The sequence below is a fragment of the Nannobrachium achirus genome (genome assembly GCF_963921795.1).
Source record: "Nannobrachium achirus genome assembly, chromosome: 15".
NCBI classification, from domain to species: domain Eukaryota; kingdom Metazoa; phylum Chordata; class Actinopteri; order Myctophiformes; family Myctophidae; genus Nannobrachium; species Nannobrachium achirus.
This window is the reverse complement of record NC_137822.1, coordinates 1,447,714-1,462,500: the sequence shown is the minus strand read 5'-3', so window position 1 is coordinate 1,462,500 and position 14,787 is coordinate 1,447,714. Positions and strand designations below refer to the sequence as shown.

The following is a 14,787-nucleotide window of genomic DNA, read 5'->3' as shown; positions in this document are numbered from 1 at the left end:
GGTCAGAGTGTCATCTTACTGTCATGTTGAAATGTCCTTGCCTCTAATCCTCTGCATGGGTCAGAGTGTCATCTTACTGTCATGTTGAAATGTCCTTGCCTCTAATCCTCTGCATGGGTCAGAGTGTCATCTTACTGTCATGTTGAAATGTCCTTGCCTCTAATCCTCTGCATGGGTCAGAGTGTCATCTTACTGTCATGTTGAAATGTCCTTGCCTCTAATCCTCTGCATGGGTCAGAGTGTCATCTTACTGTCATGTTGAAATGTCCTTGCCTCTAATCCTCTGCATGGGTCAGAGTGTCATCTTACTGTCATGTTGAAATGTCCTTGCCTCTAATCCTCTGCATGGGTCAGAGTGTCATCTTACTGTCATGTTGAAATGTCCTTGCCTCTAATCCTCTGCATGGGTCAGAGTGTCATCTTACTGTCATGTTGAAATGTCCTTGCCTCTAATCCTCTGCATGGGTCAGAGTGTCATCTTACTGTCATGTTGAAATGTCCTTGCCTCTAATCCTCTGCATGGGTCAGAGTGTCATCTTACTGTCATGTTGAAATGTCCTTGCCTCTAATCCTCTGCATGGGTCAGAGTGTCATCTTACTGTCATGTTGAAATGTCCTTGCCTCTAATCCTCTGCATGGGTCAGAGTGTCATCTTACTGTCATGTTGAAATGTCCTTGCCTCTAATCCTCTGCATGGGTCAGAGTGTCATCTTACTGTCATGTTGAAATGTCCTTGCCTCTAATCCTCTGCATGGGTCAGAGTGTCATCTTACTGTCATGTTGAAATGTCCTTGCCTCTAATCCTCTGCATGGGTCAGAGTGTCATCTTACTGTCATGTTGAAATGTCCTTGCCTCTAATCCTCTGCATGGGTCAGAGTGTCATCTTACTGTCATGTTGAAATGTCCTTGCCTCTAATCCTCTGCATGGGTCAGAGTGTCATCTTACTGTCATGTTGAAATGTCCTTGCCTCTAATCCTCTGCATGGGTCAGAGTGTCATCTTACTGTCATGTTGAAATGTCCTTGCCTCTAATCCTCTGCATGGGTCAGAGTGTCATCTTACTGTCATGTTGAAATGTCCTTGCCTCTAATCCTCTGCATGGGTCAGAGTGTCATCTTACTGTCATGTTGAAATGTCCTTGCCTCTAATCCTCTGCATGGGTCAGAGTGTCATCTTACTGTCATGTTGAAATGTCCTTGCCTCTAATCCTCTGCATGGGTCAGAGTGTCATCTTACTGTCATGTTGAAATGTCCTTGCCTCTAATCCTCTGCATGGGTCAGAGTGTCATCTTACTGTCATGTTGAAATGTCCTTGCCTCTAATCCTCTGCATGGGTCAGAGTGTCATCTTACTGTCATGTTGAAATGTCCTTGCCTCTAATCCTCTGCATGGGTCAGAGTGTCATCTTACTGTCATGTTGAAATGTCCTTGCCTCTAATCCTCTGCATGGGTCAGAGTGTCATCTTACTGTCATGTTGAAATGTCCTTGCCTCTAATCCTCTGCATGGGTCAGAGTGTCATCTTACTGTCATGTTGAAATGTCCTTGCCTCTAATCCTCTGCATGGGTCAGAGTGTCATCTTACTGTCATGTTGAAATGTCCTTGCCTCTAATCCTCTGCATGGGTCAGAGTGTCATCTTACTGTCATGTGGCATTATTTGCAGTTATGGGAGAGAGGAATAGTTCACAGAAATGGTTTATCCACTAAAGAAGTTACATTATCCAGCTTCAATGCTGAGGATTTTGCCGTGTAGCATTATGAAATAAGTGGCAGATATATAAAGGGCCACTATACCACTTGAATGAAGCCTGATTAATCATTCATATGACGTGTCCTGCACCAAAAATAGTCGATCTACAAGCTCACAACGCGTCCGGGACACAATCATATGATATAAATTAAGGCACAAGTGTCTGTGAGGATCTGCCAAATTGAACTGGTGGGCAGATTCTTAAACCAGATTATGAATTTAATGTGGGTTTATTGTACTAAATGAAGGAGTATGTACAGAGAATATTTCATACAGTAAAACAGCGCACTAAATTTTCCTAATGCATTCATAAGTCTATATTGTGTGGGCTGTTCTTTTGGAACCATGCCCAGTGCTTTGTGCTCTGTCTCATTCATCAGTAACACTTTCCCATGCTCGCCTCTCACCACGCAGTAGCTCCCTCTTGTGGAAAACATCAGTTATGACACTGAATGCATTACTCCATGTAAAGTCTGAAGGGAACCTTTTGTCTGTTCTATGTATCCATGCAATAGGGGAACCAGTGTCAGTGCTTGACAAGGTACTTAAAGGGGTACTCCACCACTTTTCAACCTATGTTCATATAATTGGTCCTCACTCAAAAATAGCTTTTCTTTTTTTTTTCTTTTTTTTTCAGAGGAGGGCTGTGGGCAGGTCAGAAACCCGTCGTCTTGTGACATCATCGATTGCCAATCCAGCTTATAGAAACTGCAGGCTTTCTATTCCTGAAAAGTTGCAATTTTAAAGTGGAAGCCATTGTTCTCGCGATAATAAAAATCTAAATATTTTTTTCAAAAATATTGATTATTTTTTGTTGTTGAAAATGATGATGTCACAAGACGATGGATTCTGAACTTCCCACAACTCTCTTAGGAGACTTGGACTGAGTAGAATTTTCTTTTTTATATTTTATCATGAACATTAGTGAGGACCTATTATATGAAGACAGGTTGAAAAGTGGTGAACTACTCCTTTAAGGCCGGCTTTACACTGCCACTAAAATCTAGCCTGAATCAGATCTGAGTCACATCAAAAGTGGAATCCGATTTTTTTAAAATAGTCTAAATCCAGACAGGTCACATTCATGTCACATGAAATCCGATTTTGAAAAACCACATCCAGAGGTAGTTTCAAATCCGATCCATATCGGATCTGAGGACATCTGACTCAGTCTGAAAGCAGCAACCACATCCACCCCATTGAGTTATATGCAGGTCACATACAAGTCACATCAAACTGGCCAAGCGTCACTTGTGCTGCGCAACCCGAGCGCGGAGCCCCGACGTCATTACAGAGCGCGATTATTTACTATTTGATTACAGCGCATATTACAGCACGCTGAGCACATGAGAAAAACAAGAGAGGAGAGAGAAAACACGTGAGCTAAATAGATACAACCAGAGAGAAGAGCGAAACACAAGAGTGAAGAAAAGGAGAGAAAAGGTTTTGTTGTCGCTTGTCTGTTATGTCGCATTTCCTGAACATGTGATCAACTAGCGTCAACGTTGTGACGTGACGTCATGACGCCGACGTCGTTACCACGGTAACCAAAGCAGATATGTAGACGCAGGGCAGCTTTGGGCTGACGCTGTTAAAATCAGTCAGAACGCACAGATCAGATCTGTGTCACTTGCAAATGCAGTGTGAAAAGTCGGGCCAAAAGATCAGATTTGAGAACCAAATCGGATTTGGTCTGGATTTGACTGCAGTGTAAAGCCGGCCTAAGTTAAAGTATAGATTCTCCTGGTCAAATATCATATCACTCAAATACAGCTGAAAGTTGTCACATTTTTACTTGAGTTAAAGTACTGGAGTACTTGCTATTAAACATACTTGAAGTATTCAAAAGTACTTGCTTTTTAAAAATACTTAAAGGAGAAGGTGTTGCCTAGAACTGGAGGATTGATTTGGGGGTTTGTATTGTAAAGTACAACGGTGTGATGTCATCAAGTTGACATAGTTCAATATTGAAAATGGGTGGTCTTCCCCTTTAAGCATTCAAAGTGCAAATGACATTTTCTTGTATGTATGAGACTTTCCAGACATTTTCAAATAGTAATAGTGAAAATAGCTGATCACAACACGTGTTGTGTGCTTGTAGATCTGCTGAAATAGTGCCTAATAATGTGCCTAACTTTTTCCTAATAATAGTGCCTAACTTTTTCCCTTCCTACAAATATCAGCATTAAATCGTTCCAGTGTGTGTGTGTGTGTGTGCGCGTGTGTGTGTGCGTGCGTGCGTGCGTGCGTGCGTGTGCGTGTGTTCTACAGAGAGATCAGGCTCCGTAAGCGCGCCCAGTCTGCAGACGATGACAGTAATGTGGAACTGGCAGAGTCCCTCCAGCATCTCACTCTGTCAGAGTTTCTTAAAGAGTATGTGGGGATCGCCCCTCCGTCTACCGGAGCCTGTAGACTGTAGAGAACTATTCTAAAGACCTTATGGCACGTTCACTAGCGTTCACTGGCTAGTTCCGTAGTATCCGTAGAACCGTCTAGAATGCTATGGTGCCTCTCACTAGCTGCAGCTTTCACTAACAACAGCAAGCCATTCTAGTGTCCTCTCCTCTCTCATCTGTGTCTAACATTAAACGTCTAAATGTTTCCTTTGTCATTTAACAACACAGGTTTCGAAAGGTAGCGGCATTCTACATCAGAACCACCAAAGTTAGTTTGTTTCGGGAGGGCTCCCCTAACCGAAAAGAATAACATTTAAATAAACGTCAGACAAATTTCTTACTGCTACATAATTTGCGATGGAGGTTTTGCCCCTTTTCTAGCAATATTTATAGCACTTCAATAGCACTTCTGCGCTGCCAACGGAACTCGCCCTTCGGGCTCATTCCTGAGGCAACGCAGGCGTGATTATATTGACGATATTGCACACCCTCTCGTGTCATATTGCTTAAATAAGTCTTATTTGTTGTATGACTTATGGCCCACCCAGCCGAACAATTTAGCTCCGGCCTGTTCTGGTGTACTATGCATTAGGCATAAGCATGAGGGGTTTTGTTCTTCTCTGAATTCATAGGCAATATTCTCACTGACTAACAACAATAACCTTATCTGTCTTTCTCTCTTTGGTCCGCTATTACACTTCATGTCAGTTTGTTGTCAGTCGTCACACCTAAACAGTGTGTCACAGTCTATTGAATGCACTGCCGATAACTCATTTTCAGCCTCTAGTTTTTCTCACCTTCAGATGGTGATTCAGACTGTCTCTGCAAGGCAGGGGTGTCGCACCACATTCTGGGATCTGGGAACAAGGATTCACTCACATTTTGTGCTTTAACTATAGGAAAATAGAAGATATACAAGCTCACAGAGCGGCACCGAGTGCCGCGCTGCGAGCTTGTAGATCTGCTATTTTTGAAAAAATCGTGAAAATGTGTGCAAGTCTTTCAATATTTCAAATCCTTCAAAGGTTTTTTATTTTTCAAAAACCTATGTTTCTATGTCAGTGGTGCTCAAACTTTTTCATGTGACGGACCCCCAAAATTACATGTATTTGGCTACGGACCCCCATCTCAAAACATTTCGTTCCAGTGACCCCCCCAGAAGCTAAATTGTGTGTTACAAATGTTCGCTTAAAAAAATACACAAGATTTGCACACATTTTCACGACTTTTCAAAAAATAGCAGATCTGCAAGCGAGTGCCGCGCTGTGAGCTTGCATATCTGCTATTTTTCAATAGCTAAAGTATGAAGTCATTTCAGGCCCCTCCACCTCCTTGGGCCCTAGTAACTCAGTCCCACTCCCCCCCCCCCCCCTTGTGACGCCCCTGGAGACTGTCTCTGCAAGGAGACCTGGCAAGCCGATGCAGAGCGCATCCGAGTTACGGAACGGCGAACATCTGCGTAATGCAAATTCCTCTGCTTACAGGATTGAGGAGGAAGCGTTTGATCGCTACAACAGCCCCTCCAAGGCGGAGTCCGAGAAGTACAAAGTCATTCGCACCTTCAGTTTCCTAAAGAGCAGGATGTCGAGCACACGCAACAAAAACAAGGTGAAAACAAACAACAAAGCATTGCCACCGATGCTTTTTCTCCTCATACATCTACGACACCGTTGGTTCTCAAAGTGGCGTCCGGCCGGGGATTCTCAGGGTTCCTAGAGGGGATTCTAAATGGACTCTTCTACCACTTTTTCTGGTCACATGTTCAAATACTGGATTCTGATTGGTTTAAAACAGTGGTAAATAGGCCAACAACCTTGAGTTGGCTCATGGACCCCGCCCACTGAAACAATTAATGATTGTAACTAAATAACCTTGCAAGTTACAACTGTGTTTTCTTTCATTTATATGGAAAAAGTGGTAGAAAAGCAATTTACCATTCGAGGTCGTGGGTTGCCTGCGGCCTGCGGCTCGTGGCACAACCCTGAAACAGTGGTAAATCAGCCAACAACCCACTCCCTCTCATGGTAAATGGCTTACTTATGGTAAATGGCTTACTTTCTTAACGAGTCTGTATGAATGAGAGTGGAACCAAATGGACACTTACCGGTCTGTAATTCTGAAAGTGTACAAATGGAACCTTACGGGTTACATTTGGTTCTATTCGTAGATTCTGTACGGTCTTATAGTCATTGGGGTCCTTGAAATGATATTGTTAGCTAGCTTTCCACAAGCACCCACCCTAATGTAAAGCAGTGGTTCTCAATCTGTGGGTCCACATGATTTTGCAGGGTCCCCAGATGACAGTCAAGTGACAATTTAAGGACTTTTAAACCCTTGTAATACCTCAAAGAAAGAAAAAAGACCATACTGCATCCAAATTAATCAACAAACTATACTATACATTGGCCAAATTGGTCAAATAATATAAGAAAGAGAGAGAGAAAAAAGAAAAAAATAGACTATCTAAAAGCTTGTAGATCTCCTATTTGCACAACTAGCCCTTACCCGTTCAAAGATATGAGCTCCGAAATGATGTGCAGTGTGTGGGTTATGGGATGTGCACTGTGCACACAGTATATGAGGGATGGAAAGTAACTTTAACTGGTGCTTGCATGATAATATGTAGGAGCATCAATGTAAGAAATACCCTTTTTGTTTAATGGCTACAGAGATAGTGTGTACCGATCTGCATGATTTTTGGACAACATCTGTAACAGGGCCAGAACCACCCCCCCCCCCCCCCGCCCGCCCGCCCGCCCGCCTGCCCGCCTGCACACACACACACTCCCCCCCCCCCCCCGTGTGTGTGTGTGTGTGTGTGTGGGTTTGTGTGTGATTGTGCATGGCCTGAACAACAGCGCCCCTCCCTTAACATGTGTGGTCACAAAAGGTACTGTAGGCTAAATAGATATAGATACACCATAAAAATGCAATTATACAGCATACGATTTGTGAAAGTGACAAACGGGCTTCACAGTTATGTCAGGTGTGTTCATATGCTGATGGTGATGCGATTTCAGATCAATTGCTCCAGCCACTGAGGAGAAACGCGGTTTCAGACAGACACTCAGACAGACAGACATTCGGAAAATTATATGTTAGATATGTATCTATGGGAACTGAGTTAGACTAAATATGATGCCTCAACTCCTACAATTCAAAGTGTTCAGAGTGGGTGGAGGGGGTCCCCAGATCAAATATGATTTCTATTTTTTTTTTTTATTCTTTTTTTTTTGGGGGGGGGGGGGGGGGGCACTTGGCCTGGGCATACAGTATATTGCACATGAGCTTTAACTTTTTTCCAAACCTAGTTTAAAATCTTTAGTTTATATACTTTTAGTAAACTCTGATAACCTTGGTTCAGACTGTTGAACCCCACCTGAACCCCAGCATCCATATTCTATGGAGGAACATTAGCCAAAAGTAGCAGATCTACAAGCTCACAATGGCATTTCTTTGGTGAAGACATTTAGCGTAGATCTGGGGGAAAAAACACAAAGTGCTGTGCACCTCACGTTTGTTTTACTAAGACTAGAGCAGGGGTCTTCAACGTTTTCAAGCCAAGGACCCCTTAGTTGAGAGAGAGATGAAGCAGGGACCCCCACAAACTGTTCATAGATTCCATATAGTTTCATCTTTTGACAGCTCAATCATCAGTGTATTTTGGATTCATGTAAATTTCTGTTTTCAGATATTTAACCACTTGAACCGTCAATACTTGACCTTTCACTCTGTACTTAGTCTGCTTTTTCCCCCCCTCTACACCAAAGCTAGACGAAAATAGCTGATCTGCAAGCTCGTTGTGAGCTTGTAGATCTGCTATTTTTGGCTAACGTTCTCTGAATATGGACACTAGGCATCAAGTGGTTAATATAAAAAAGGAGGAAACATTTTTTCTAACACACAAAGATTTGGAAGCCCCCCCTTTAGTAACTCTGAGGACCCCCTAGGGGTCCCAGACCCCCTGTTGAAGACCCCTGGACTGGAGGGTTTAAGTGGTTATGAACATCGTGTCTTCTTGTTTCGTAGATGTTTTTGGTCTCTCTGCACCTTGGTCTTTTTTATCTCGACTTTGTCTCCGGTTTGTCTTTCAGCGGGTTTCTACTTTCAGAGACAAACAAGCACGTTTTCCGACAAAGCAGGAAATGTTGTTGGAAAAGTGTCAAGGTCTGGAGGGACTGACTAAACACGTCAGTCCGTTCCTTCAGTGATTCATCTCTTTACTTGCTCTGGGTCTCTTGTTGTTCTTACCCTCTGTTACAGTGGCTCTCAACCTGTGGGTCGAGACCCCCAGGGGGGTGCCCACATGATTTTTTTTAACCACTTTAACCATTATTTTATGCTTTAGCTCATGGGTCTTCAACAGGGTTGTCCGGGACCCCTAGGGGGTCCTCAGAGTTACTACAAGGGGTCCTCCAAATCTTTCAGTGATAGAAACTTTTTTTTCTCCTTTTTTATAATAACCACTTGAACCCTAGCGTCCATATTCTGAAAACTTAAGACAAAAATAGCAGATCTACAAGCTCACAACGCCGCTGCGAGGCGTTGTGACCTTGTAGATCGGCTATTTTTGGCAAATAAGTTTGGTCTAAGAGCAGACTAAGTACAGAGCGAAAGGTCAAGTTTATTAAATATTGATGGTTCAAGTGGTTAAATATCTGAAAACACAAATTGACATGAAACCAAAATACACTGATGATTGTGCTGTCAAAACGATGACACTTTATGGAATATATGAACAGGTTGTGGGGGTCCCTGCTTCATCTCTCTCTTAACCAAGGGGTCCTTGGCCTGAAAACGTTGAAGACCCCTGCTTTAGCTATTACAAAATAGCAGATATATAAACTCACAGCGCCGTGCTTCTGGGGGTCCCTGGAACTAAATATTTTGCGATGGGGGCCCGTGGTCAAATACATTTTGGGGGTCCTTGACATGAAAAAGTTTGAGCACCACTGACAGGTTTCTCAGAAACCTGTTAGGATTTAGAAGACATTTACAGAATTGGGTCAAAATATTCAAAGACTTGCGCAAATCGATTTCTCAAAAAATAGCAGATCTACAAGCTTGCAGTGCGGCACTCTGTGCCACGCTGTGAGCTTGTATATCTGCTGTTTTTTAACAGCTAAAGTATCCACGAGTTTCCAACGCCCCATAGTGCATTGCGCAGACGTCTGCACCGAGCTTCCGCCGCCGATTTACAAGCTCACAACGGGTTGCATCTGCGACGCGACGTGAGCTTGTATGTCTGCTGTTAAACCCGGAAGTTTGGTCCTGATAGTCTCCAGTAAACCCCCGGGGAAACTTGTGGATAAAATAATGGTTAGAGCGGTTCAAGTCTAACGTGCAACCCATCACCCCAAAAAAACATGACTTGACTTTCCGTTTCAGCTCAGGAGCAGTGGTGGAAGAAGTACTCACATTTTCTGTCTGGCCCTGTTACATATGTTGTCCAAAAATCATGCAGATTGGTACACAGTACTGTATCTCTGTAGCCATTAAACGAAACGGGTATTTTTTACATTGATGCTCCTCCATATTATCATGCAAGCACCAGTTAGAGTTACTTTCCATCCCTCATATAGTGTGCACAGTGCACAACCCATAACCCACACACTGCACATCATTTCAGAGCTCATATCTTTGAACGGGTAAGGGCTAGTTTACATAAAGTACTAAAAGTAAAAGTACAAAATGTTTGAAAATAGCAGATCTACAAGCTCACAATGTGTCGCGAAGCGACGCGTTGTGAGCTTGTAGATTTCCAAATAGCCTAGGTATAAAATAGGGCTAAAGTGGTTCATGTATGTTTTATAATATTATAATTTATATATGCAAAGTAACTAGTAACTAAAGTTTTCAAATAAATGTAGTGGAGTAAAAGTGCAACATTTGGATCCGAGATGTAGTGGAGTAGAAGTAAAGTACAAATACCTCAAAACTGTACTTAAGTACAGTACTTAAGTAAAAGTACTTTGTTTCTCAACCACTGTGCCTGGGGACCTTTGGTGTGCCCCTGAGAAGGGTCAAGTGTGCCCCTTGAAACTGCTTGAAAGCCAGTATTCGCCAGTATTCGCCAGTATTCGATCTACAAGCACACAACGCCTCGTGCCACGAGGCGTTGTGTGCTTGTAGATCTGCTGTTTTCACTACTGTTGTGCGACAGCCTTGTATGATGAAGCAGGGCTTTACTTTGCGAAGAAACGTACACATTTGAAACTTAGTCAAGGTTTCTTCCCGACAGTGACGATATTTACACCCCCGTATTATGTTGGTGTGCCCATGGATTCTTGGGACATGAAAAGTGTGCCCATGCAGAAAAAAGGATGAGAAACACTGCTTTCCACCGCTGCTCAGAAGTACAGACAGACATTCTGTCACTCGGTCGCGCCGGAGACCCGGCTTTTGACTCTTCGTAAACGGGACATAAATCTTCCTTAACGGAGTGTAGAGATTCATCACGGAGGACTTAAACCCATTTAGAACGGGTACACATTATTGTGTATCATTATGTTATGCTTTAACTATTGAAAAATAGCAGATATACAAGCTCACAGCGCGGCACCGAGTGCCGCGCTGCGAGCTTGTAGATCTGCTATTTTAGAAAAATCGTGAGAATTAGAATTTTGTGTCTTTTGAATCCTTCTAAGGTTTTTTGAAAAACCTGTGTTTCTATGTCAGCAATCTGGCCAGCCATCGTCAAAGAAAAGGTCCTTTTCACTTAACTGGAGCTCAGTTAGTCTGTTCTTGAGAGACTACTATGTCAGTGGTTCTCAAACCTTTTCATGTGAAGGACCCCCAAAATGATATTTATTTGGCCACGGACCCCCATCTCAAAATATTTAGTTCCAGGGACCCCCCAGAAGCAAAATTTGAGTTACAAACGTTCGCTTTGAAAATACATATATTCAAAGATTTGCACACTTTTTTCACGACTTTATCAAAAATAGCAGATCTACAAGCTCGCAGCGCGGCACTCGGTGCCGCGCTGTGAGCTTGTATATCTGCTATTTTTCACTGGTTAAAGCATTCAATAATTCTAGGCCTAAATTAAGGATGTTGCCTCTGTTGTTCACGGCCGCGTCTCTCTCATGGTCCTCCAAGGGGAAAGGGAAGCAGAGAGAGGCCAAGGACAGACAGCTGAATGGACACCGCTTCACCTCAGGCTCCGTTATGGGTCCCAGTGTGTGTGTCATCTGTGACAAGCCAGCACACGGCAAGGAGCTGCTCCATTGTACCAGTAAGTAACAAAGCACTGCTTCCTCTCAGGGGTCATCACCATGCTGGCCTGTGGTGGACATACACAATGAGTGGACCATATTGTTACCAGAAACACATAAAGAGGCTAGCCCTGAACGACCATAACAGGTCTGTAACTCTGAGAGTGTTCAAATGTTCATTTTTACACTCTCAGAGTAAAGGGCTTTGCACACAGATGCATTTTTTTCGCACTCTATGACACAACTGCTCTTATGAACATTTGAGAACCACTAGCACTAGTGGACTCCTAATGTGCCATGCATAATGTAGTGTCGGTGGAGACTGACATTCAGTAATTAGTGTGCTTGCTATTAGGCAACACACTATTGTTCTCAGCCCGAGAATATTTCGCCAGCAAAGTGAACCTGCTTTTTGTAAACTAAAAGTGTCATCATGATGCTATTCTCCTCCAACCCCTCTCTCTCTTCTCATCTAGGTTGCACTGCCATGGTCCACAAGGCCTGTAAGGAATATGCTCCCCCGTGTATGAAGGTCAGTCCAGTTCCCTCTGAGTGACACTTGTGTCATTTAGTACATCTACACATCACTACTGCGGACCCCCCAAGGGGTCCTTGAAGGGGGTTCCAGGTGCTCCCGAACTAAAAGAATGAATATAGCATCGAAATCAATTAAAGCCCCATAACCCCATATTTTGTACTTTGGCTAATGCAAACGTATCTGCACATTCTTTTTAAATGTATTTTCTTTATGTGTGTTGAACATTTTTAACCATTGTGGTGTTAACCAACCAGTCTGTGTTCTTTGTGTTGTAAAAACGTCAGGATAAGTATGCTGTTACCAAGAGCAGGACGGCATCCCTCCCGCAGAGTGAGTCTGACAGATGAACCAACGTTTCACTGTCGTCGGGTGGAAACCTTGTATGTCCAAAACCGTTCGTTTTGTATTTATAATTTCAAAAATGATCTAAACTAGTGAAAACAGACGATCTACATACAAGCACACAACGCCTCGCACTGCTTGTAGATCGGCCATTTTCACTAGTTTTGTGCGACAGTCTTGTTTCATGAAGCAGGGCTTTACTTTATGAAAGAACATACACATTTGAAACTGGAGATACAAGGTTTCCGCCCGACAGTGACGATTTCATTGTTTATCACTCTGTCAATGATTGCTGTCATATAGAAACTCCTCTCCTCTCAGATTTCACAGTGAGGGACAGCTCTGCACAGTGCGTGGTCCCCACCTCTCCCTCTCTGCCCGTCATAACGGCTAAGGAGAGGAAGGACTCTTCTCCTCTTCTCACGTCCACCTGCAGGAGTTTCCACAATGACAGGTTGCAACCCTCCCACGGCACAAGCACATACTCACACAATTCAATTTTTGAAGCGGTGAAAGCCGCTTCCAAGGAGTGGCTTTGTGTGTCCCTTGCGTTCAGGATTGAGGATTGGTCAAGCTTCACATGACAATTTGGCCCTCCAGATAAAATCATTCATTCATTCAGAATTCATAAAAATATAGAACTAAAGCACATAGAAAGTATAGATCTAGAACATAGAATGTATAGATCTAGAACACAGATTTCATAGCTCTAGAACACATAGAATAAAAATTCACCGCTTCACTTTGAACCAGGTTTGATTTTTTTTAATTTTATTTCAAAGGAGTTTTATTGGCATGAGAAAACATACGACAAATAAATGACAAATACAAAACAAAACAACAACAAGACAAGGCTATGCCATAATGTGAGCTAACTAGCTGCTGCTCTCCAGGTTCAATGAGACTTCAGAGACGGAGTGCGACGGCTGGAGGATTCCTGGACCGTCAGACGAGCTCCAACACATCATGGATTCCTCCACCTCCACTGACTCCTCACTGGGAGAAGGTAGACACATATGTCCATGTCTGCAATGCAGGGGACTACCCATAAGTCCTACATCTCATTGGTCCTACATCTCATTAGTCCTAATTTGGTTAGGTTAGGGAGTGAAGACTTCAATATATTGTCCTAGGTCAAGTTAATGCCTAAGATGCAATATAGAGAATAGTGCTTTCGCCATCTTGTTTTTAAAAAGAAAGAATGTTGCAATTTTAGGTTGGGTTGGTTCCCCTAGTTCATAAAATCATACAGGTCATCTTGTAGTTTATGTCCTATGGGTTTTATGTGCGAGACTGTGCATGGCACGATGGTCAAATTTCGTGAGTCAGAAGTGATCTTATTTCTGACCGCATGCCAATGGCTTTCAGATTTATACATTGTTCATAACTAACAACCATATTCTCCCCAAAAATAGATGTTGCAGTTATTGTCCACGACATTGCAAGCGGCGCGAAGGCCAGCGGACCTTGGACCTGCTCTTCGCGCCCGAGCGCCACAGGCGCGAGTGCCCGCGAAGAGCGGGCGCCGGCCGCGCGAGTTACGAAGCCCTGGTGGATGCAATCGTTCTATTTATGCCCAGGCCGTAAGGCCTGGGCAAGCGCACGATAAACGCCATGATAATTTACTTACTTACAATAAGCAGATAAAACGTCCCCATAATAAACAAGATAATATGTCAGTACATCAACAGCAATTCAACAGCAGCAACAGATATTCAACAACAGCAGCAGCTATTCACTTTACATTTCAATAGATCTCCTTGGAGATTAAGTCAGTGGTCCTGACTTATCACACCTTGGGTGAGAAAGACGTCTGATGCCCCATCAGGAGTCTTGTCCTATTGTTCCCCCCAGGTGTGAGATGTGTTGATGATTCTGCTGAGTTTCTATCTGCCTACTGTTCTAGGGCCATTAGTCTCCCCTTCATGTTCAGTCCCGCTGGGAACATTGTGTCTAATTTGTCTATCCATCGTCTCTCTCGGAATCTCCTTTGGCCCATTGTCCAGTGGGGGTTATGTTCTAGCCCGGTCACAGAAAGGGCTTCTATCCCGTGTGTCCTAAAGTGTCGTACAATCACTAATGTGTTTTGTTTGTCATTATTAATATTGTACTTGTGTTGGTTAATTCTATCTGCGATCGTGTTACCTGTCTCTCCTACATATTGTAGATTGCATTTGCTGCATGTGATCAGGTAGACCGAGTTGGTTGTGTTCTGGTGTATGTTTTGTTTTATTTCATAAACTATTTTTGTAGTTTTACTTTTCACCAGCCTTTTGGGTTGAAAGTATGTTGGTATGCGTGGTGGTCTGTTTGATTCCGCCAGTCTGCTTTTAACCAAATAATCCTTGAGATTTTTGTTCTTCCTGAAGGCAGATATAACCGTGAAGCCCTCCAGTAGGCCCTCTGCTCTGTTCTCGAAATTTCTTTTCAATCTGGTGTTTGCTATTCTACTCTGTGTGGAAAAGGTTGTTACGAGGGCAATTTTTGGCCTTTCGTCCCTCTCTCTTATCTGTTGGAAGGTATCATACGCTTTTCTCAGAAA

At 43.2% G+C, this 14,787-nt stretch overlaps 1 protein-coding gene across 1 annotated transcript in view; it reads left to right on the top strand.

The window, feature by feature from the left end:
- arhgef28a (Rho guanine nucleotide exchange factor (GEF) 28a) overlaps window positions 1-14,787 on the top strand; it is a gene marked incomplete at both ends in the record, with an annotated part of 154,239 nt that overhangs the window by 54,628 nt on the left and 84,824 nt on the right. The window contains 7 exons of the mRNA XM_080742851.1: window positions 4,024-4,125; window positions 5,633-5,756; window positions 11,250-11,385; window positions 11,842-11,897; window positions 12,188-12,233; window positions 12,567-12,699; window positions 13,139-13,251. Of these exons, the coding sequence (XP_080598977.1) occupies window positions 4,024-4,125; window positions 5,633-5,756; window positions 11,250-11,385; window positions 11,842-11,897; window positions 12,188-12,233; window positions 12,567-12,699; window positions 13,139-13,251 (710 nt within the window). The remainder of the gene's footprint in view (window positions 1-4,023; window positions 4,126-5,632; window positions 5,757-11,249; window positions 11,386-11,841; window positions 11,898-12,187; window positions 12,234-12,566; window positions 12,700-13,138; window positions 13,252-14,787) is intronic.